Below are 24,435 nucleotides of genomic sequence, written 5' to 3'. Positions count from 1 at the left end.
TCTCCCACCCATCCGGATATTTGCATTTGAAACTCATCACTACCCAGCCATCCGAGATGAAGCAACGGGACTATAGGGTGACATCATATGGAGGAAGTTACTCCCTGTTCTGACATTCCAAACCTAAAAGGGCATTAATTTTATCAAAGCAGCAATAGGCAAACACAAACATACAGTTCCTAGTTCAACACTCTGGGTGTCTGAAGCTTAGATAGCTGATGAAATATTAATGTAATGCTGTTCAAGGAATAGAAACTATTACAGGGCCTACAAAATATATATTTTTATATTTTTAGTGCATTATTTGTGTCCTGAAACCCAAACAGAAAACAGGTTTAGCACATATAGAACAATACCATCCAATTTAGCTAATAATTGCTAGCTATAAATTTCCTTAATAAATTTGTGTTTATCAGATTTTGAAATTGATTGACGTACAGTCAGCAAAGAGCAGCCATCATCTCTCTTTACATGTTAAATTGTGTAAATACTGGACATGGATTCTATATTCACTATATTGAATTTTCAGACTATTGTGAAGTTTTATGTACTTCTAAGTAACATGACATACTTGCAAAGTGTCCCTTATAAAATGTTCAAATCGAAGATGGTAAAATCTGTGTGACAGCTGCCGCACTACATTCACTCAAATTAACTGCAATGAAACATTCATATAGTCTCTTTATTGATGTGTATACATGTTTCAGGGTCGCTACCCCTTCCTCAGGACAATTACATATATGTTTTATATATTTTTGGGCTGATGAAGAGTTCATTGTGACCCCGAAACGAATAGTCACTTCAATAAAGAGACCATGGCTCTGATTCAGACTGGAATTGTTTGTGACGATCTTGTTGAAGAGGCATACTGGGGGCGATCCTGATTCTTTAAGAGGCAAATGAATGAATGAATCTGGCGTGTCTAAAAAAAAAAGTGCCATGCGCCTCTCTGTGTGCAGTTTTCGACTGGTGTAAGATTTGTTTTGTAAGAAGTGATGCCGCTCGTCAAGAATTTGATGAGTGGGAGTTGCCGCGCCACCATCCTGCCCTGGACAGAAATAGCATGAGACTGTCAAATGTAACCAAATTTTAGGGAAGCCTCGAGTTGCACCAACATTTTATGACTTTTTAAAGCTTTTTACTCCACAATTCTGTGGTAAAAGATTTGATGAATTGGGCGCAACATGAATGTTCCAGTGGAGTAAATTCAAGTGGCTGTAGCTCCACAACTGTCACTCTGTTTTTTACCATTTTACCATCGACTCGGATTTCCTATATGAATCTGATTTGTGCTAGCTCAGGGGATGCCAATGGCAACTTCCACGTCATTTCTGGAGGCTTAAATAGAGGTTGTGTTCAGAACACAACAATTATAGGTAAGAACACCTCCTGGGGGAACTTAGGGAAATTGTATATTGCACTTCATGACAGTTGTTTTGCCAGATTCTTATAGAAAATTGATATATATTGATACAGTATCTATTTGTACATTTTCCTTTTCTGTAGTCTTATCACTTTTCACAGCATGTTGATGACTTTCTATATTCATGTTCAGGTAGATGGATACACATCTACTGTATAGTGTTGTACTGCTTAATAGGGTTGACACAAAGCAAAATGTTATTTACAGATATTAGAATTACCAATGCCATATTTTGTTCTATTCCAGGAGAGGATCCAATGTTTCACTTACGTTGGATATGAGTGGATTAGGAATGGTAGAACCTTTCAATGTGGCTCCAACACCAAGAGAGAAAGTAGCCATTGAGTACCTCCAAACAGCCAGCCGTGTTCTGACCAGACAAAAGCTGAATGATGTTGTTCAAAGCTCCCATTTGCTTCATACAGAATTTATGGTAGGAGTAACTGACATGAAGTTTTGACCTGTGATGTTGGAATACCATAGTTTCATCCTATTAAATCAATATTTTTAAGACTTGTCTTCTGTAAAATATCTTATTTTTGAATATTTATGAATCTTTAGCAATTTAGTAAAATGCTAAAGTTTGAGATTTATATATTCTATAGAAAGTGTATTGAAATAATACATAATGTTAAACCTACGTGAGCAGTCATGAGGAATGCTAGCACAATGGGGAATATCTCCAGTTTTCTCAAGTAATGACTTTATGAATGTTATTTATAGATTTTTCTGGGAAGATAATTTGGAATCAGATTTTTGGACACTTTAAACAGTAAAATTGGTATTTTCAGTGAATGATAGCCATAGAAGTCGAGATATTTTCACAAGAATGATCCAAACAATACCTGAGACATATCACAATACATTACTGATAATAAGCAATGTTCACAAGATTGTGTAAGTAGCAGTCACTTCATGGCATTGTATTTTATTTTTATCAGGAAATACCGATGAATTTCATGGATCCCAAAGAAATTGACATTCCAAGTCATGGAACCAAAAACCGCTACAAAACTATATTGCCAAGTAAGTTGTGTGAATGGTGGGCAGTAATAAGGAAGTGATCATAACTATTTAGGTATATTTTAAATAGTCTTCTTCTGACTTCATCCCACCCTACACTGCCTAACTATGATTACTGATCACACAAGGGGGCATAAGAAGGCACAATAATTAAATAATGCATGGGGTAGGTAGCAGGGCCGTGGCAGAGATGTTAGTTTGTAGCATAGAAGCTTCAAGCTACTTCTGGTACTTCTGGTTCTTTAAATCATGTATTCTAAACTTTTTACTATGGCAAGGGTACTACAGTACAAAGGATGAAACATTTCTGTAGCTGCATGAAACACTTGAGTACTGTATACAGTACATAAATATATATATACATACGTATATTTTGGCCCCTACAAGTCTGCTGTTGATTACCTGTCCTGTGGATCAATATCTTAGTCCATGGAAAGCTCCTTTAATTTCCTAAAAATGTTTTAACTAATGAATGTTATTCCTTCCACCCATTTGCTAGTGGACTATGTCAAGTTTTCATAAACCAAAAATCTTAAAATAATTGTCACATCTCATTACCCAGGTAAATGTGCAAAGTGCAACTTTGCAATTTACCTCTCATTACAAATCTTCTCCCTTCTCAAGAGCCAAAAATGTTTATGCTATACAGCTCATAGACAAGATTATTGGCCACCTCTGCAGTCTGTCTTATATAGCAGGTTTCCTAGATGAAGACATGCAAGATCTTTGTTATACAGCTTTAAAGTGCTGCTGGATCGCTAGGCCCAGCCAGTTTCAGTGACCTGTGCTCCTTTGATGTTGCAGAGGAAAAGCTTACTTGTTATTAAAAATCCTCTCCATTCTCGAAGGATTTTTAATGTTTCTGTTTACTGCTTATTGTCTAGGTTTTTCGTTCATCGTTACAGTCTATCAATGGTGGCTCATTTCCTAGGCTCGGAGCACTTTCCAGTAGCGCTTGTAAGTGCTGCTCTGAAGCTGGTCATCTTCAGTGATCTTTCGTTTCTCTAGCGCTGTAGAGGCAAAGCTTCTGCTTGCAGCATCTGAGATCACACAGTTCAGGCCAGCAGCTCAGCCATGTCACCAGACCAAACTGTTTATCATCATTAGCGCAATGCCCACTGGCAAGCAGGAAGCCTAGAGACATGTTAGCAGTGCGCTACTAAAAATCAATAATGAGAAAACCCCTTAAAACCTCTTTAAAGTATACTGTACTGATATAAATATATACTGTACATTGAAACTTCTTTGAATTGACCATCCAAAGTTTCTAAAGGGGTGGTCTTTTCAAAGAAGATGTCCAAAATACACTGGACAAAGGGGGCGTGAAGATATAATACATACAAATCTGGTGTATATATGGGGTGTTCCTGGTATTGATCTTCCCAAGAAGGTGATGTTTTGGAAAGATTCACTGTTTGCAAAATACTTTGAAAACCTCATGAATCACAGTGTACATATTATATATATATATATATATATATATATATATATATATATATATATATATACATATGACCATGCATGAGAAGTTGAGTATTGGTTGCCTTTGTTCTATTTATTAGTAGAAGGACAGGATATGCAGTGTTGTTGAGGTTCTTTATATGTCCACTAGAGGTTGCAATTCTACATAACATTCTTTATAAATATGAAGTTTCTAGAAAGAAGACAATGTCACATTTCTTTTAAAGTCATGTATCAGTAAGGAGCATAAAGATATAATATTCCCCTTATTTAATGAAATAAAGTATGGGAAAGAGGCAATATGATAATGGGACAGTTATCAAGGCAGGGTAAAAAAAGGGGTTGAGAGAGAAGTTGGATGCTTTCAAAATTAGAAATGTTAACTAGAGATGGGAGAATTGATTTGGTCCAACAGCCAGATCAGTATTCTCGTGACCGCTGGATGGAAGGCCTGCGAATTGCCACTTACCTGACAATGTGTGCATAATGCCACATTGATGGTTGTGGATTTCATCAGTTAAACAGCAAATTGCAGGGCTCTCATCCAGCTGACACAAAATACTGACCAGGCTGCTGAATCAGGGTTCTGCAAATCAATTTCCCTATCACTGGTGTTAATAGTTTATTTTTATCAATTAAGAAAATGCAAAATGAAAGAACCAAACAGAAATATAAATCAAGCCAAGTCATTATTTGGTGTGACCACCTTTTGCGTTTAAAGCAGCATCAATTCCACAGTTTTTGAAGAAACTTGACAGGGAAGATGTTCCACACATCTTGGAGAACTAACCACAGATCTTCTGTGTATGTAGGATTGGCAAATCCTGCTGCCTCTTCATTCAATCCCAGACAGACTCAATGATGTTGAGATCAGGGCTCTATGGGGGCCTTATCTTCACTTCCAGGACTCTTTGTTTTTATTTACACAGATGATAATTTTTAAAGATATAGGCTGTATGTTTGGGGTCATTGTCCTGCTTCCGAATAAATGTGGACACAATCAGATGTCTCCCTGATGGTTGTGCATGATGGATAAATATCTGCCTTCATTTTTCAGCATTGATGAAACCATTAATCCAGGCCAAATTCCTAACTCAATATGATGAATTATGTTGCCTGTAGACACTGATTATTGTTATGCTTTCAAGTCCTACGATGAACAAACTTTTTTATGCTTTAACCAAATATTACACACTTTTCTATACCCCAGTTCCTGTCTTTTTGTGCATAATTGAGTCACATGGCATTGTTTCCATGTGGAAGGTATGGCTTTTGGCCGCAATTCTTCAATGAAGTCCACTTCTGGCCAGACTTCTGTGAACAGTAAATGGGTGCCACTAGTTACTGTTAGTCCTGAGATGATGGCACTGCTGGACTGTTTTCGATGAGAATTGTGCAAGAGATATCTTTAATCTGCTGCACTAAGTTTCCTTTGCTAATCATTGCCTACAGTCCTCACCGCAGTCCAGTTCTTGGTGCTTCTTCGAAAGAGCTTGAACAGCACACCTGGAAACTTCAGTCTGCTTTGAAATCTCTGTCTCGTAAAGACCTTGTTGATGCAGTATAACTCCCTGTATTCAGTCTTTCCACTTTTTTTTGACCTATGACATGAAAGAAGAGCAAAGAGTCCTGGAAGTGATGATATGGCCTCCTCATATCTCTCTCAACATCATAAAGTCTATCTGGTATTACAGGAAGAGAGTAAAGGATTTGTGCAACCTATTTCCACAGAAGATGTATGTTCCATGAAGTTTGGAACAACCTCACTGCCAAGTTCCTTCTAAAACTGTGTGCGAGGGTGTGACGAAACAGCTTCTAATCTTAATCAGCCAGATGTCTAGATTTGTTAAGCCAAGAGAAATACACTATTGTGTTTGTGTTGACTTGTAAATGTATGTGTATTTCTGTGGCTGGTAAAGAAGGACATACTATTTGTATAACCCTGAATGTTGTCTTCTCTTGGTTCTGAAACAATGATGATTGTTACTATGCTAATTGCATATTGTACTAAAGCCAGCTAGATGTTGATTTAAAGAGCCCCCTGCTATACCAACTATGTAAATTGACTAAACGCACAAACAATGAGACCTGAGCCCTGTGGAATAATACCCTCCCTTACATGTGCCCTGTGGATGTGTACTTGAAAGAACAAATGTGAACTATTTAAGGAACATATACCTCTGTAGCAGGCAGATTTGAATCACAGAATTAAAAGAGGCTTTACAAGGAGAATCAAAGATCAGACTCTCTTTAGACCATCAGCTTGGTAGCATGGCTTTATCCAAAGATACACAGATTTGGATTCTACATGATTCCAGCCTCACGGTATGTGGCCCTGACTGGAAAGATACAGATCTGCTCCATTGACCATCAGAGAGCCCATGGATACATTTTAGAGACCAGGTGGGGACAATGAAGTCACCTGGCCCCATGGATATGTTGTTTGGGGTTGCCAGGTGGGACCCTCTGGTTGCTTGGAACCCATGGAGACATTCAGAGAAGCCAGATTGGGACCACGCTGTCATCTGGCCCCATAGAAACTCTCAAAGAAGGCAGGGTGGAACCCTCTCCAGGTCTTGTACCTTGATGGACTGTCAGCTTCCTAAGCTTGCCGCTAACTCCTCTCCGTGGGGGCCCGCCAAAAGCGGGGGGCCCCTCGTTGAGGTAGTTGGCCCTGGAAGTTCAAAAGTCACAGCTGTTATATCCCAGGCCGGCCAGCAGAAGGGTGAGACTGTAATGTGGACCATCTTGGATATTTGCTGGGACTGTTCTATATGTTTATTGTCCGCTTTGTAGCTCTATACAGTATTGCCACACTGTTTTACCCTCACCCTGTGTTGTCTGAGTAGTGTTCTGCCCACAGTAAAAGAGAGCGGGCGTTCAGTAGTATGAGCCCTGGTCCATGCGGTCTTTCTAAAGACAGTCGTGCCAGCGGACAAGAGCACCCACTGACCCCCTTGTCTTCACAGAAGGTACTAGAAAAATTGATGATATTTTAAAGGCCACAACAAACATTAATGTAATTTCTTTTTCTCTTTTGTTTATTCATTTTGTATTTTGTTAATTGATGAAAATAAAGTATTAACACTTCTATTTTTTAAAACATTCTTACGTTGCAGTATTTTTTCCACCTCATAAGCACCTCACTGGGTGGGGGCAGCTTTCTCAGCTGTGCTGCATTGCTAAATATAAAAACTCTGATTGTGTCAGAATGGCTGCACACAGTAAACTAAGTGGTATAGCATTGGATTCGGGGTCTCTTTTCCTACATCATGCTGCTGTCAGATGAGGTAGCAAAAACCTGGTGACAGATTTTCTTTAAGTCTCCTTATGCCGACTTGGCACTCTCCACAAGGAGAAACATTCCCCCTTCTACACCCTGTCAGAGGCCTCTCACTTAGCCAAATCAGACCTCCTGCTTTGCACTGATGAGGGGCAAACACCCCGAAACATGTCTGCAAATGGAGTGTCTGGTTTGGCTTTTTATCCTAAATCATGTGACAATGTTTATTAATGGGTCAGTATTGACTTTTAGGATTGCTACCCCCAATAGGGGACTCTAGATTTCTAGTCCTCTTCTTCTCTGAAGAGGATATTTGTATATTTAGAGGAGCTTCACATAGCCTATACGTCTCCTTACTCCAGATTGACACTCTCCACAAGGAGAAACACTTCCCCTAAGATATACTGCATTCTCAGAAATATTCTCCCACTTCATGACAAGTCTTTAGTACTTAGTAGAGCAACTTTGGCTATTATGACCTGCTGCAAACATATGTTGGATCTGACTATTCTTGTGCTTGTGGGTCAGTAAAGGTGTATGTATTGGAGTTTGCTCATTGAGACCTTCAGTTATATTATGTGCAATACTGTGCAGACTGAAAACTCTGTGGTTTCTGTCAACAAATCGTGCTGCAGATTTTTTGCGGTCAGTTGAGGGGTTTGGACTACCTGCCTCTTCATGAATCTGGTGGCAGCCAGTGATAGCTTCCTCTTTCTGCCACATTCAGGTAGAGTAACCAGTGCTCCTATAGCTTTAAACTTGTGAACTCTGCTTCCAACTGTATCTCTAGGGACATGCAATGCCTTGCTATCTTTTCATATCCTTTTCCTTGTTTGTGCAGGGCAATGATCTCTTCTCTTAACGTTCTGGACCACCCTATTGAAAGAGGCCATTGACCATGAGAAATAAGCTAAGATTCCTCAGGAACCCTGCCAGAACCTGGCGTCTGACTATGCATCACAATTGCAGCAGATTTTAAGAGCCAAAGGTGCTCTAAGTATTAAAGACACTTGTCATAAAGAAGTTGAATAATTCTGGGAATTCAGTAGACATTAAAAGTGGCATTTAGTGATGAATTTGTAGAAAAAAAATGTTATATTAGTTATGTTGAGCTATTTAAATTGTTCTTGTTAAGTTGCTTTTTTGCAAACAGCAGAAAATTTGTAAATTTACCACATCTGAATTTGCAATAGGGGTGAATAATTTTGATTAGAACTACATATATATTGTTAATGTATACACTGAAGTAAGACTACAGCTAGCAATGTTTGGTCATGTATCCTATTCTCAGTGTCTCTTCAATATTCCTGTCTCATTAGATCCAGTAAGCAGAGTGTGTTTAAAACCAAAGAACCCAAAAGATGCATTGAGCACCTATATAAATGCAAATTTTATCAGGGTGAGTATGATTTGGTCATTTTCTATAATATTAAGTGTACCATACAGATTATTGTCACTCATAGTGCCTTCAAAAAAGTATATATACTCTGTGAACTTTTCCACATTTTTTCTTTAAAATTCTTTTTATTAGGAGATTTTTACAGTATAGGGAACAATGGGTCAGGAAAGGAATGAAGGGAAAGGAAAGGCAACCAAATAAAGGAAAAGAGAAAATGGATTAGGGAGGAAGAGTAGAGAAGAAGAGAGAGAAAAAAAAGAAGGAAATGAAGAAGATCATCTTAACATAATTACACCACAACGTTAACATACCAAGTGCAAAAACAACATAGAATGAAGTATAGATTAAAAGAATTCTGGCAAAGTAATAAAACATCATATAAAGAAGTAAAGAGGCTTCTCTTGCTTGGAGGAAAATTGCGTTCCAAGAGGACCATTTGGAATTATATTTAGGTAGAGAGTTATTCCTTAAAGCTAAGGAGATTTCAGAGGCTTATGGGATAACATAATATCAATTATGTTGGAAATAGAGGGAATATCCATCGATTTCCATTTTGACGCAATACAAGTTTTTATAACAGAAAAAATATGTAAAGAAACTTGTCTAATTTTTTGAGGGAGGTCATCTGCTTCCAGAAAAAGGAGAACCAGTTGGGGAGAAATTTTTACAGGAGATTCAATGATTTTATTCAATAGTAAAGAGACATCTCTCCTAAGTATCGAACGTTTTGGGCATTCCCAGAATATGTGAAGAAGATTGCCTCTTTGACCACAATTCCTCCAGCTCAAATCAGATTGACCAGGAAATACATTTTTAAGTCTAGCAGGAGTGTAGAACCACCTAGATAAAATTTTTAAATAATTTTCATGTAGGTTTGCTCTAATAGAAGATTTGTACGCTAGTTCCACCGCTTTTTTCCATTTATCTAGGAGGAAATGATTATTTAGATCTTTTTCCCATCTCCACATATAATTCAGTTTTTCAAATGAGACATCAGAATTAAAAATTGAGTAGATATTCTTCATATTCCAAATTGAGTTATTCATAGGATTCTCTAAAAGAGTAACAAGTTTTCTTGAAAGGGTCAAAGGTAAAGAGAATTTATTTCTAATATACTTCCTTAAGTCTAGAAAATTATAGAATTCTTCATCAGGAATATTTTATAGGGTTTTTAATGACTGAAAGTTTATAATGAAGTCTAATTTAGGCCCCGTTATAAGTGAAGAACAGTCTAGAATTCCAAATTTTTCCCATTTTTTACATGGAAAATTTGGTAGAGCTGTATGAAAAATTGAGATAGGAAGTTTATTGCTATTAATGTTACATTTAGTATTTTTTTAGATACTTTATAGCTTTTTCCAAAGGGAGATAGTAGATTTAATTAAAGAGTGATTTGGTAAAGGAAGAGATGGATCCAATAAATGGGATATTATCAATGATGATAAAGAGGAATTATTATTAGAAGCTTTTTCAAGTTCTGTCCAGGCAGATTCGTCAGATTCAAGGAACCAGTATCTACTTTGAAGAATGATATTAGAAGCATGATAGGCATAGATATTGGGTAGGCCGATTCCACCATTTTTCTTGTGTTTAAACAGTGAAAGCTTTGAGATCCTAGTGGGTTTAGATTGCATATAAAATTGGATAATTGTTTATGCAGTTTATTAATCCATTGGTCAGGGATTTGGATAGGGATAGTATGAAATATATATTGAAGTTTAGGAAGGATCATCATCTTAAAAAGAACAATCCTGCCTAACCAAGACGTATCGGATTTATCAAAGTTGTCAAGGTTATCTTGTATGGATTTCTGAATATTACGTAGAGTTTCATCTAAGATTTTGTAGCTTAGAATAGTAATTTTTATCCCCAAATAAGGAATACTAAATTTCTCCCATGAGTAAGGAAATTCATTTTTTAGGGATTTCCTTAGGCTGGAATCTATGAAAAAACGCAGTATTTTTGATTTCTTTATATTTACTTTATATTGAGAAACCAAGAAAAAGGACTCAGTCACTGAGAAAACTGCTCGTAATGAATTTATAGGATCTGAAATTATAATTAGTGTATCATCTTCAAAGAGCCCTATTTTATGCTGTCTTGAATTTGCAAAAATATCCCTTATTAAATGATTACACCTAATAGATTCAGCGAAAGACTCCATTATCAAGATGAAGAGTAATGGGGATAATGGGCACCCCTGGCAAGTACCATTGGATATGGAGGAGTAATTAGAAAAATGATTATTAACAAAGACTTTTGCTGAAGAGAAGGAGTATAAAGCAGAAATAGCTCTTAGAATTTGCCCTTTAAATCCAAGTTTTTCAAGGGTGGCAAACGTGTAGTTCCAGTTTATACGGTCAAATGCCTTTTCGGTGTCCAGTGATAATAGAATTGAGGGGGCTCCCCTCCTCTCTATGGATGATAACAAATTCAAAATTCTTCTCGTTCCAACCAAAGCCTGCCTTCCCTTAACAAAGCCAACCTGGTCCAAAGTCCAGGCAGAAGTTTGAGCAGTCTCTGGGCAATCGCTTTAGCATAGATCTTTAAATCTGAATTTAGTAATGAGATAGGCCTATAGTGCGATACTTCTAAAGGGATCGCTGCCTTGTTTGGGAATCACTATTATAGTTGCTTGGAGAGATTCTTTGGGAAAAGAAGTCTCGTTGACTGCATGGTTGAACATGGAAGTTAATGAAAAAGAGAGATGTTGACTAAATATCTTATAATATTCATTAGGTAAGCCGTCTGGGCCAGGTGACTTATTTTCCTTTAATTTTTGTATTGTTGAACTCATTTCATCTGTGGTAAAAGGAGAGTTTAGCTGATTAATTTGTTCTAAATTGAGTTGAGAAAGACTAATATTAGTGAGGAATTTGTTAATTTTATTACAGTTGGGTTGTGGAGTGGAAGAGTCATCCTTTATATTGTATAGAGAGGAATAGAATAATGCAAATTGTTCTGCTATATCTTGAGGATGAAGATAGGAACTACCAGCATTTTTGATATATGAAACTCTAGATTTCAAGCATTGCTGTTTAACTTTATTGGCCATGAGCCTAGTCATTTTATTATATGAGAAGTAGTGGTTTAGTTTGATCTCATTAATTACTTTGTCATAATCCTCCAACAGCAAAGTTTTAAATTCTGCTCTTAGGCTTAAAATTTTAGAATGTGTTTCGTCAGAGGGATTTATTTGTTGTTTTTTCTCCTCTTCTGTTATTTTTTGTGAGATATTTTGAATATTTTCCCTAGTTTGTTTTTAGAATTGAGCATTTAACTGAATAAGAACACCTCTAATAACTGCCTTGTGGGCGTTCCAAATAGACAAAGGGGAAATATTTTGAGTAGAATTCTCCTGGAAATAAAAAAACATTGCTTTTTCTATTTTCTCCTTGAATGCTGGGCATCAAAGAAGAAAAGAGTTACATCTCCACCTCCTAGAGTGGTTCCCATTAACAACTGATTTAATCGAAAAATGTATTGGTGCGTGATCAGACCATGAAATGTTCCCTATGTTGATGTCCTTAAATCTCTGAAGAGAACTGATATTGGTTAAAACCAAATCGATCCTTGAAAAAGTTTGATGACTGTCGGAATAATATGTAAGTTTCTTAGATGAAGAATTCAGACATCTAAAGACATCAAATAGTTGCTGATTGATGATCTAGTTTTTTAAGGTGAACATTTTACTTCTGGGTGTGGCTGTTGTATCCATTGCTTGGTCAGGAATAATATTAAAATCCCCCAAAATAATTAAATCCCCTTTCTGATGTTTTTGGACTTTTTTCATTCGTTTGTTTAGAAATGTGATTTGCCCACGATGAGGAGCGTACAAATTAACTAGAGTATAAGTGATCATATTGATTACACAGATAAGAATGTGGAATCGGCCGTTAATATCAGTAATTTCCTCTAATAATTGAAAAGAGATAGTATCTCTGATAGCTGTAATCACTCCTGCCTTTTTTTGTCTAAGGAGGATCCAAAAATATAGGGGAAATTCTTATGGGAAAATTTTGGTGGATTAATAGATGATAGTTTTGTTTCTTGGAAAGCAATTACGTCACAATTTGAGATTTTAGCTTCTTTTCAAGCAGAGTGCCTCTTAATGGGACTATTAAGTCCCTTTACATTTAGAGATTTTTACTGCCATTTATAATACAGAATGAGACTGCATGGGAAAGCCAGTAGTTCTTATTCATGAATATTAACTCTCTTCGAACGAGAAAATCAATGGTGCAAGTAATATCATATAACAAATACAAGGATAAAAACACTGTGAAGCAACATCTCAAAATCCACAACCAAAAAACAACCAGACACAGATTCTTCTCAGATGATCCGGTAACAAAGTCTGGGAACAAATGAGACAAAATTCCCATGGACCTCATCTTAGAGGAGGGGGAAAAAGTTCAGCCAACTCTACATTTGAGTCCTGAAAAATAACCTATAAGATAAAAGTAAGTCAGAAGACATCAATAATAAACAAAAGATATAACAATCTTCTTAGAAGCCCATTAAATTCTGTGATCCAGGGTTACATCTCGTCTTCATGTTCGTCCGATGTAGGTTTCTTTTCTGTCCCTGAAATTTTATGCTCCTTTAGAAATTTCTGGCCTTCTGCTAGATCTTGAATGACACTTGGTTTTCCGTTGATGAAAACGATTAATTTTGTAGGAAAACCTGATTTATATGGGATGTTCTTATGTCTTAGGATAAGAGTGAGTTCCCAAAGGATATCGTAGCCCTTAATGTCTCTCTTGAAAAGTCTGCAAACACTTTAATGGCTTCATATAGCTAAGGCAGATTTTTGTATTTCCTGAGATAATTAAGCAAATGATCTGTAGTATGGAAAAAGTGGAGTCTTATGATGACTTCTCTAGAGATTTTTTTTGGTAGGAACTTGTGGGCTCTGTCGATTGTCAAGTCCAAATTCTTAGACGTCGGGAGGGTTTTGTGGAGTAAATCCTTAATATACGGGATAAGATCCGAAGGGCAGACACTCTCTGGTATTCCTCTAAATTTTAAGTTATTGCGCCTATTGCGATCTTCTTGATCAGTAAGTTTAGCTCTTAGAAATTTTACTTAATCTTTAAGAGTTATATAGTCTTTTCCCAGAGAGTTTTGTTTTAAGGAAACAGCTTCCACTTTCTTATCAGTAGCAATTATTTTTTGGTTCATTTCTTCAAATGAAGTTTGCAGGTTATCAAATCTTTTATTAATATTAAAGTCCAATTGTTGGATTGAAGAGGTGAATAATTCAGATAAATATTTCTCAGATGCTGTCAGATTTCCTTTAAGCCAAGCTGAATTAGCGTGAGATATGTCTTTATCCATTAGATTTAGTGTCTGTAAGGGAGGACTACTAATGTCCAGTCTGGGGCGTTGTTTGTGAGGCCTTAAGTTAGGTGAATTGTCCTGTGAGTCTTCATCTGAAAAGATGCTGCTGCCCCTTTAACATTGCTGTTGTCTCTAGCCAGACTCTTCCTTTTGTTTCTCATAATGGGTTCTTCATGTAAAATTAAGGATTTATTGGCATCCATATCTTTAGGTGCCTGTTTAGCCGCCTTCTTTTTATATGAAGCCCCCTTTATTTTGGGCCTAGTACCTGCCTCTGTGTCACTATGTGCTCTGGGATCTGCCGCAGTCTGTGTCAGTGTGAGGGATGGAGCTTGTGACTCCCTGAATCCTTTCTGCTTGAGGGAATTTCCCAGAAAAGGAGACTCCTTCAAACACTGAGGGGACGACTCCTTGTGTGAGACAGCAGAGCCGCCCGTGCGAAGCCTAGCACGTCGCTCTGTGTCACTTCCAGTGCAAGTGGAGCTGCGCTGAGGTAAAGGAATTTTACTTCCATTTGCGTCATTTTCAGCTCCTCCTGCAGTGACAGCTGACAGAGGACCCATTTGGTCTTGGGTAGGTGGCACCGCATCGTCCTCGCTGTCAGTACAGCTCTTTGAAGGCATGTCAGACTTGAGAGGATAGATGGTTTCTGTGTAACTGTGCTCCTTCAGCGGCGATGTCTGACAGGAACCAGGCTCCTCTTTTGTTTTCCTATTATTCGGCATTATTTTAATGCAAATGGCTCAAAATGATCCAAAGTAATCCAGGGAAGTTCTTGAAGGCTTCCAAAAAGAAAGTTTGCTTCCAGATCTTCTTTTTCTGCTTTAAATCTTCATTACAGACTCAAACAGGCAGAGCTTCAGAAGGATGCGACCATCACACTGCTCCTTCAGGCCACGTCCCCCCTTTTCCACATTTTTTCACCCACAAACTTAAATGTTTTTTTATTAGGATTTTATGTGATATACCAACATAAAGTAGTAAGTATTTGTGAAGTGTAAAGGAAATGATACATGTTTTTTTAAAATATTTAAAAAATATAAATGTGAAAATTGTGGCATACATTTGTATTCAGCCCCTCTGAGTCAATATTTTGTAGGATCACCTTTCACTGCAATTACTGCTGCATGTTTTTTGGGTATGTTTTTACCAGCTTTGCACATCTAGAGGCTGAAATTTTTGCCCATTCATCTTTGAAAACTAGCTCTAACTCAGTGAGATTGAATGATAAGCATCTGTGAACAGCAATTTTCAAGTTTTGCCAAAGATTCTCAATGGGATTTATGCCTGGACTTTGACTGGGTCATTCAAACACATGAATATGAATTGATCTAAACCATTCCATTGTAGCTCGGGCCATATGGTTAGGGTTGTTGTCCTGCTGGAAGGTGAACCTATGCCCCAATTTCAAGTCTTTGCAGCCTTAAACAGGTTTTCCTCCAGGATTGCCCTGTATTTAGGTCCATACATCTTCCCATCAACTCCGACCAGCTTCCCTGTCCTTGCTGAAGAAAAACATCCCCACAACATGATGCTGCCATCACCATGTTTGACGGTGGGGATGGTGTTTTCCGTCACACATAGCGTTTTGCATTTAGCTACTTTGGTCTCATCTGACCAGAGCACCTTCTTCCACATGCTAGCTGTGTCCCATACATGGTTCTTTGCAAACTATAAACAGTACTTCTTTCAAAAATGGATTCCTTCTTGCCACTCTTCCATAAAAGCTAGATTTGTGGAGTATGCAACTAATAGTTGTCCTGTGGACAAATTCTCCCACCTGGACTATGGATCTCTGCAGCTCCTAAAGAGTTACCATGAGCCTCTTTGCTTCTTCTCTATTTAGTGTTCTCCTTGCTTGGGATATCAGTTTAGGTGGGTGGTCATGTCTTGGTAGGTTTGTTGTAGTGCCACACTCCTTTCATTTTAAGATGATGGATTGAACTGTGAGATGTTCAGAGCTTGATCTATTTTTTTGTAACAAAACCCTGCTTTACTTTTTTCCACAACTTTATCCCTGACCTGGCTGGTGTGTTCCTTGGTTTTCATGATTCTGTTTGATCCCTAATGTTCTCAAACAAACGTCTGAGGCCTTCACAGAGCAGTTGTAGTTATACTGAGAATAAATTACACACAGGTGGACTCCGTTTATTATGTGACATCTGGAGGCAATTGGTCACTCAGGATTTTATTTTGGTGGGTCAGACTACAAAGGGCTGAAAACAAATCCATGTTACAATTTTCAGATTTATATTTTTAATATAATTTGAAAATTATCATTTTCTTCACACTTCACAAATACTTGCTATTTTGTGTTGGTATATCACATAAAATTCCAATAAAATGCATTTAACTTTGTGGGTGTAATGTGAAAAAATGTGGAAAAGTACATGGGAATACTTTTTCAAGGCACTATACTTTTCAGTAAACCCAAACATGTATAAAGTTTAATATAAATTTTATTTTGTGTCCTCCCTCACCTGAAAGTTACATTTACAATATGCAATTAGTAGAATCGCAGCAATTGTACTGGAAAATCGCCCATCTATTTTTTTAAGTAGAGGAAATATTTAGTAATAATCACTGTGATTATTCATTACACAAGACATGGACAAAGTACGGCTCGCAAGCCATATGTGGCCATTTGACTACTCTTGTCCAGTCCATGGATCAGAGCAAGCAAAGGGTTGGAGGCAGTGGCGTACTACACGATGAGGCGGCCTCCCAGCATCTCAATTTCACCAGTATCTGCATCCTCAGAATGTATATACAGTGGGGAAAAAATATTTAGTCAGCCACCAATTGTGCAAGTTCTCCCACCAAAATTTGAAAAAAATTTCTTTCCAAATCAGACAATGTGATTTTCAGGATTTGTTTTCTCATTTTGTCTCTCATAGTTGAGGTCTACCTATGATGTCAATTATAGGCCTCTCTCATCTTTTTAAGTGGGAGAACTTGCACAATTGGTGGCTGACTAAATACTTTTTTTCCCCACTGTATCAGTGAGTGAATACAATGATGAAACAGGGAGCGGATGGCACTAGATTGCACCTACGACCAGAGGAGTGCATTAATGGGAATGAGATTAGGTAAGTAGTTTTATTTATTAATTTTTTTGTCAGTCAGTAGTTGGGGAAAACTGTGGAGTCATCATATTGTGTGGTGGGCTGTTTGGCCATCATCCTGTGTGTGGGACTGTTGGGGCATTGTACAGTGTGTAGGAGGCTGTAGGGTCATTATGCTACGTGGTAAGCTGTATGTGGGGAGCTTTGGGGGTCATCATACTATGTAAGTAAGGCTGTGATAGCCATCATGCTGTGTGGAGCGGCTGTATGAGCATTATAAATTTGTGGATGCCGGCCATCATGCTTTATGGAGGAGCTGTGGGAGCATCATAATGCGTATGGGAAGCTGTAAGAGAACCATACAGTGTGTGGGGCGCCGTGAGGCATCACACTGTGTGGGGCATTTTGGGTTCATGATAAATCTGTAGGGGACTGTGAAAGCATCATACTATGTGGGAGGCATCATAGTGTGTGTGGAATGCTGTGTAGTCCATCATACAGTGTGTGAGGTGCTGTTTTGGCCACTATACAGTATGTTTCGGATGTTAAATTCACCATCATACTGTGTGTGGGAGGCTGTGTGGTCCATTATACTGTGTGTGGGAGACTGTGGGATCCATCATACTGAATGTGGGGGCTGTAGGGTCCATCTTACTGTGTGTGGTGGGCTGTGGTGTCCATCATACTGTGTATAGGGAGGCTGTGGTGTCAATCACATTGCGTGTTGGGAGACTATGGGGGCATCATATTGTGTGTGTGTGTGTAGGAGCTGTGGGTACAACATACTGTGTTTAAGGGCAACATACTACTTGGGGGCTATGTGGGTATCATGCTGTTTAGGGAGAGATGTTGATCAGTGCATCAGAGCTGAATAACAGCAGCATTTGATTTAATGCTTTTTGTAACTTTTTTAAAAAGAAGTAAATTCCTGGTATGTGTGCGCATTCTATAGAGGCTTCAGACAGAGGGACATTTGTACGATTAGTCACAGATGTCATATGTTGTAGGTGACACCGTTTATTCCCAGACGTGGAAAGACAAGAATATGCACTAACACAAGTACATGTTACAGTAGGCTGCTATTAGGAGGACCAAAGGTTTTCCTGCCAGATGGAAAGGGGCTGTTTGATTAATAAGATCCATTTTTGAATACCTTGCTAAGGAATTAAGAATGTGAAGTCCCTAAACTATGTCCTTTATATATTATCTAGATCACCTAGTGTCTCTCACTCTGGAGAACTCAGCTTGTCCTAAGATTACACAGACAGACCATGTGAACCTAATAAGATTTGTGTAATGTTTCATCCTTGCTGTGGGGGCGCTATATCAATATTGAAGACTTGTTGTCAGGTTCCGATTACAGCTGTTTGCTGGAACTCCAAGTAACATTACACCTTGTACGAGTACTTGTATCCAGCAAAAGGGTGCACATACTGTGGCCCAGTTTTCTGTGCGGTCCCTAGTGATTGGATTGCAAACATGTTTGTCTCAGTCTAGTGTTTGCTCATGTATTTTCCATGTCAGATAGAGTGGTGCCAAAGAAAAGACAGATACGATGCTTTTTGTGGGTATCTCTGAGACCCCAATATGGCTGCAGATTTCCTTGTGGCACTCCAATAGGAGTAGGTGAGATAGAGAGTTTTCCATTCATTCATGTGGTTCTCTTCTATTATTGATTTTGTACAGTAGTGAGCCATTGGCTATTTCAGCAACTCCAACACAAATAACCTACAATGGAGAGAGGTGTATGCATGCATGGAGAAAGGACCCCTGAAAGGTGCATTGGCACCTATGAGACATTTATGACATATACCACCAATACGCTATAAATGTCTCATACGATAATAATCTTTGAGTTTTATTATGGCCCTGGGATTGGTGTAATCTTATGGCCCTCGGACCAAAGGAGGTTGTGCACCTTTATTCAAGAGAGTATCACCCATGGCACCCTTAGATAGAAGGGTTTAGCAGCAAAGTTTTCCTATGAAGCATTTTCCTTTCTAGTGAATATAATATCTTCCATAACTCATATAACCTTCTATTATAAAGACAACAAAGTCAAGAACCGCACACAAACTCTTAGTGATGGCTTCAGCACCAACTTTTGTAAGATTTCCATGCAGATTTCTCCCTTCTATTTTCATAAACTCACTTTTTATTGATGCATTTGTTGCATTATATTTCATGAAGGCACTCAACAAATGTATCAATAAGAAAGATTTGGGATAAAAAAGAAGTGAAGCTTTCATACAAGATAATTCTGTCTGCAGGATAGATACTGTATATGCAAATTGATTAAAACTCACTAACACCATACTGCGTGTCGATGAATGATGGCTTTATGAGTATTTACATGATAACTATGAAATAATCATATTTACTTTGTAATCTTCTTATCTATGATAGGGTTACGGTGGTAAAGAGAGGAAGTTCATCGCAACTCAAGGACCAATGATTAACACAGTCAACGATTTCTGGCAAATGGTTTGGCAAGAAGATGTCCCTGTTATTGTTATGATCACCAAGCTCAAGGAAAAAAATGAGGTAACGGTGTACAATGATCCAGAAATCAGAAACTTGCCCTATATGTTAAAGAGTAACTGGTCTTTTAAGTACAGTACAAGCATAAATGTTGTAATATACCATATTAGAGATGAATGCCTCTTTCTCCAATTATTAGTCACTTCTTCTCCCTTCTCCATTTCCTGCACATTTCAGATCTGTAGTCAGTGAGGGATAAAATTACAACTGCTGTCTATAGAAATCTATGGAGATTGGAGGATTGAGAAGCTGGAGGGAGACACAAGTAGAAGAGACATAAAAACTGCTAAATAATGTGAGATAGGAGTAATTAAATGGCCAGAAATAGTGTTATTCTGCACACTTATGACAGCTTCTTGTGAAAAGTTATTTGAAAGTGCAGGTACATTGTAAGAATCGTACATGTACAGTAAGCAAAGAAAATTCAGTACATGCCATAATTTTATTTAGCAGAACTTTGATCATTGTATAATACTTGTGCCATTAAATAATGATTTGGCACACACTAAGAAGATGAATCCAAGAATAAGAGTCCCTACAGATCCATAGCTTGAAGTAGTATGCTGCACTGTTATATGATGCTACCTGTAAACACTGTATTGCAGAAATGTTCTTCTTTAGTATTATGGACCTGTAATACTTCTATGTCCATGTACTTATAGGACAAAATATAAAAATAAACTTGCCTAAACCTTCAACACCTTTTTTTCTGCCTAACCAAACTTAATATATTCCGTTCCATGAGCTTTCACTTTTGGTAGAGTTCTTTCAATGTCCTCTTCCACTGCATATAGTGTATTTCTCACAGAATATACAGTATTCTATTATTGTCAGTACTTTTTACACCTTATTTTTAGAGTTTGAGCGTTTCACTGGGTAATATCACCATTGATGGAAAGCACTTTGGTTCCTTGTAGCTCTTAGGCCCAAGCAAGGCAAGACAAATAGGACAGTGGCAGGACAAGACTCAGATCACAATTCTACTGGACATGTGCATTCCAGTGGGTTTTGGAAGACTCTTTACTTTTAACTTAGCTATTACATGTTGATATGGGATACCCACATTACTATTTTCTGTAATCTATATTTTATAAATATGAGATAGGATATAGCAGTAAGGGCAGAGACACACTGCCGTATAACTCGTGTGAGGATTGCATTGTAAACCTCGTACTGGCTGTCTGCTCTCTTGACCTGATCCTGACAGCTGCAAAGAAATATATCACGCTGTCATTCTCAGGTCAGGAGAGGTGCCAGGCCAGTCCTTGCAGTGCGATGCGGTCATCGCACGAGTTATACGGCAGTCTGTCTCTGCCCTTAATCAGGTTTCAGGACTTATGTCTGCAATAACTATAGTTAGCAATCTGTTATGTTTTAGTGCTTATATACATTGAGTACTAGTAAACAAACAAGAAATACATGCAAAACTGTATGAGTACCATGAACATCACCACTGTAGCCAATCACTTACCTCAGACACCCTGCTAATGTAGATAGCATGAGCTGCTGAGCTTAGTGATTGGCTGCAGTGGTGATGTACGAAGTAGTCATAATTTCACAGCTGCACTGTGCAAATAATCGCTGGAGCAGCAGCTGAGAGGTATTGTTGGACCTGGGGATCATGACTAGTAGCTTTTTTAAAATTATTTTAACCAAGCGCTGGCAGAAAACATTGTTCTTGGTAATTAATCGGAGTTAAAGGGGCTGTCCGGTCTTAAGCTACAAGTCTGCAGTTACTCTATGCAGTCTTGTGAATCCTCACATCGCATACACTGCACGTTGTGAGGATTCTCCAGTGCCAGTGCCAGGAGCATGCAGTTTTGTGACCACAAGTATGCGATTTCCAAACTTCCAGCCACATTCCAACTAGACTGTATCTAGCCTCGCTCTATACACTTGCATTGAGCATAACATGCCTGCCGCTCCTTGCGCCGACACGAGGGAGGCCTCAAAGCACGCAGTGCGTGCAGTGTGAGTATTCACAAGTCTGCAGTCACATAGAGTGACTGCAGACTTGTAGCTTAAGATCAGACAAAACCTTTAATGAATTCACAGTTTTTAGCATGGCACATCTGGCAGCGATTGAAGCGAATATGACAGGAAAAAAGTAATAATATCTAGCAATGTGAATATATCATCAGAACCATATCTCCGATTTCCTCCACTTGCTCCTAGGGCTTTTCAGTACGTAACCTTATAAGCCAGAGCTTTAGTATTCTGTTGATATTGGCTTCTATGTGAGGGGCTATGTCTGAGTAAAGTGCATATTTTACCTAGTAAAGTCTGATTTAATCTAAGCCATCTACAGATGGTTTGGTGGACTGGTCCGGGTACAACTGTATTTTTAGACCTTTGTTTTCTCATGTTTAGAATTTCCCTCAGATTCATTGGGAGGAGTAGGGGCTGCAGATCAGATAATGTGACAATGTGAACATTTCCACAATGGGTGGCCGCTGAACTTTTAAATGTTTTTCTTTCCCCTAATCATCTTATAAGAGAGCTTGTCACAATATTTCAGGCAGTGATTTAGCTGAGCCCATGCCTGTTACAAGCTCCAGGGACTGTTGATAGTTCATCTTGTAGAAATTCTGAACAGGTTAGTTGGATAAACCAGATTGATAGATGTACACACGTTTACCATCACATCTGTTTGTATGTAGACTTTGTGTTAATTGTGTGTTATACAATAGTTTCTTCAGGATAAATACTTGTTATTACATTGTTTGTCATATACATCAAAATGTTTGTGTGCAATGAACATTTGGAAACTCTACTGTAATAGGTGATGAGGTCTGTGTGTGTGATTATCCATATAGTACTTACAATACACTAGGATGTATTTTTACACAGCATGTGTTTTATCTATACTGTACTATACATGCTGTGGATCAGTCTTATTGATTCCATAATAGGCGAGGTGTAATCATACTCTCATTGGTCCAAAGTGGGTAACATGTACAGAATTAAATATATAAACTAGTATATATTGCCTACATGGATGTAGTAGTAATACATCTGACAACAATAAACTGATCCGGGAAAGCCCAAGATGTTATAAAACTAAAGAACATACATAATGATTCGGTTTCCAGCTGTCCCGTACGCTGGTCTTTGTTTTCTTTACTATCTCATGGCAAATATAAATGCTATAGAAAATTCTAAAAAATTACAATGATGAGATGAAATCCCGTTATTCCAATACATTAACATCAGGCATTTTGTCTCATCTCTATTTCATAGTTTACAGGTTTCTATCCCAACACACTTTGAAGGACTTTGTAGAAATGGTCTCTCAATGAAGGGCTTAATCTCTGATGTCTATAATATTATACAGAACCCTGATGGAAGTTCCTTGACTAGGCATCCATATATTCTCAAATGGGAAATTTATTTGGCTAGAGCCCTAAGTGATGCTGATTGGAGATTTGTATGGTCGAGAGCAGCCATTTCGACATCTTGTATCATTTATAAAGATATTCAATACAAGATCCATCACTTCTGGTACCACATTCCTGAGATTCTACATAGATTAGATAAATCTATTTTCCCCTTGTGTTGGAGATGTACCTTGTTGAGTGGATCCTTCACTTCTAGTATCACACTCCTGAGCTTCTACATAAATTAGATCCATCTATTTGCTCCTTGTATTGGAGTTGTGCCTTGTTAACGGGATCCTTCGCTTCTGGTATCACACCCCTGAGCTTCTACATAAATTACATCCATCTATTTCCCCCTTGTATTGGAGTTGTGCCTTGTTGACGGGATCCTTCACTTCTGGTACCACACTCCTGAGATTCTACATAGATTCGATCCATCTATTTCCCCCTTGTGTTGGAGATGTACCTTGTTGAGTGGATCCTTAAGTTCTGGTATCACACTCCTGAACTTCTACATAAATTAGATCCATCTATTTCCCCCTTGTGTTGGAGGTGTACCTTGTTGACAGGATCCATATTCCACCTATTCTGGAACCGCTCCCTGATAAGGCCATTCTGGATGATTATACAAACTTTGATTAAACAGTTCTTTGATCTAGACCTATCTCTAGATCCTCAACACTTTTTACTCAATATTTTCCCACAAAATGTATCTAAAAGAACCCTTAGGCTTGTCCTACACATATTGACAGCTGCAAGATGTTTGTTAGCTTCTCATTAGAAACAAATCTTCTCCGTCTATATATGACTAAAACATTAAGAGCAAAGATATCAGAAAGTTTGAATACCGCTCTGCTTTGAATGATGAAAAGGTCGAGAGATTCAACCTCATTTGGTCCCCTTGGGACTCCTTTTGGATACTTCTGAGTATTTAGGAATCTTATTCACTAGGTCATATATATCCTCTTATACTTTAATACCTAACACCCTTGCTCATCCCCTTACACCTCTGTCTACTTGTATGTCTCGTATGTATTCCCCTTATTCTTTAATTTGTTATAAATATAAGAAATTTGAATATCGCTATAATATGTTACATCTATACAATGAAAACAGAGTAAATCAGCTTTGTGGGTAATATGTTAATCCTTATTCTTTTTTTCAAGTCTGTTTCTCGTTAAACATGAAAATCTTTCAATAAAAATTACAATTATAAAAAAAAAATTACAATGATGAACTTTGCTGGTTCCATGGCTTTAACTTTGTATTTATGTAAATAACAATATTCTTTCCCACAGAAATGTGTCCTCTACTGGCCAGAAAAGAGAGGAATATATGGAAATGTTGAGGTGCTTATTAATAGTGTCGACGATCATGACTACTATACGATTCGGAGTCTCACATTAAAGGTAAAACTTTTTCTGCTAAAAGGAGTCGTAGTTGGCTTTTATTTGAATGTAGCATAATTTTTAATTGTAACTATTTTTATTGTGGAGGTTTCCTGAATTGCTCTTAAAGCA

The 24,435-nt window shown here is 37.9% G+C and overlaps 1 protein-coding gene across 3 annotated transcripts in view; it reads left to right on the top strand.

Moving 5' to 3' along the window:
- PTPRR (protein tyrosine phosphatase receptor type R) overlaps nt 1-24,435 on the top strand; it is a 315,415-nt gene that overhangs the window by 246,307 nt on the left and 44,673 nt on the right. For all 3 annotated transcript variants that reach the window (XM_073651783.1, XM_073651784.1, XM_073651785.1), the window contains 5 exons: nt 1,670-1,856; nt 2,365-2,449; nt 8,510-8,589; nt 19,404-19,541; nt 24,214-24,324. In XM_073651783.1, coding sequence (XP_073507884.1) covers nt 1,670-1,856; nt 2,365-2,449; nt 8,510-8,589; nt 19,404-19,541; nt 24,214-24,324 — 601 coding nt within the window. The remainder of the gene's footprint in view (nt 1-1,669; nt 1,857-2,364; nt 2,450-8,509; nt 8,590-19,403; nt 19,542-24,213; nt 24,325-24,435) is intronic.

The sequence above is a fragment of the Phyllobates terribilis genome, unplaced genomic scaffold, assembly GCF_046119375.1.
Source record: "Phyllobates terribilis strain yellow unplaced genomic scaffold, ASM4611937v1 Scaffold_11__3_contigs__length_659146591, whole genome shotgun sequence".
NCBI lineage: Eukaryota > Metazoa > Chordata > Amphibia > Anura > Dendrobatidae > Phyllobates > Phyllobates terribilis.
Note: the sequence above shows the minus strand (reverse complement) of the source record. Positions and strands in the feature narration are given on the sequence as shown.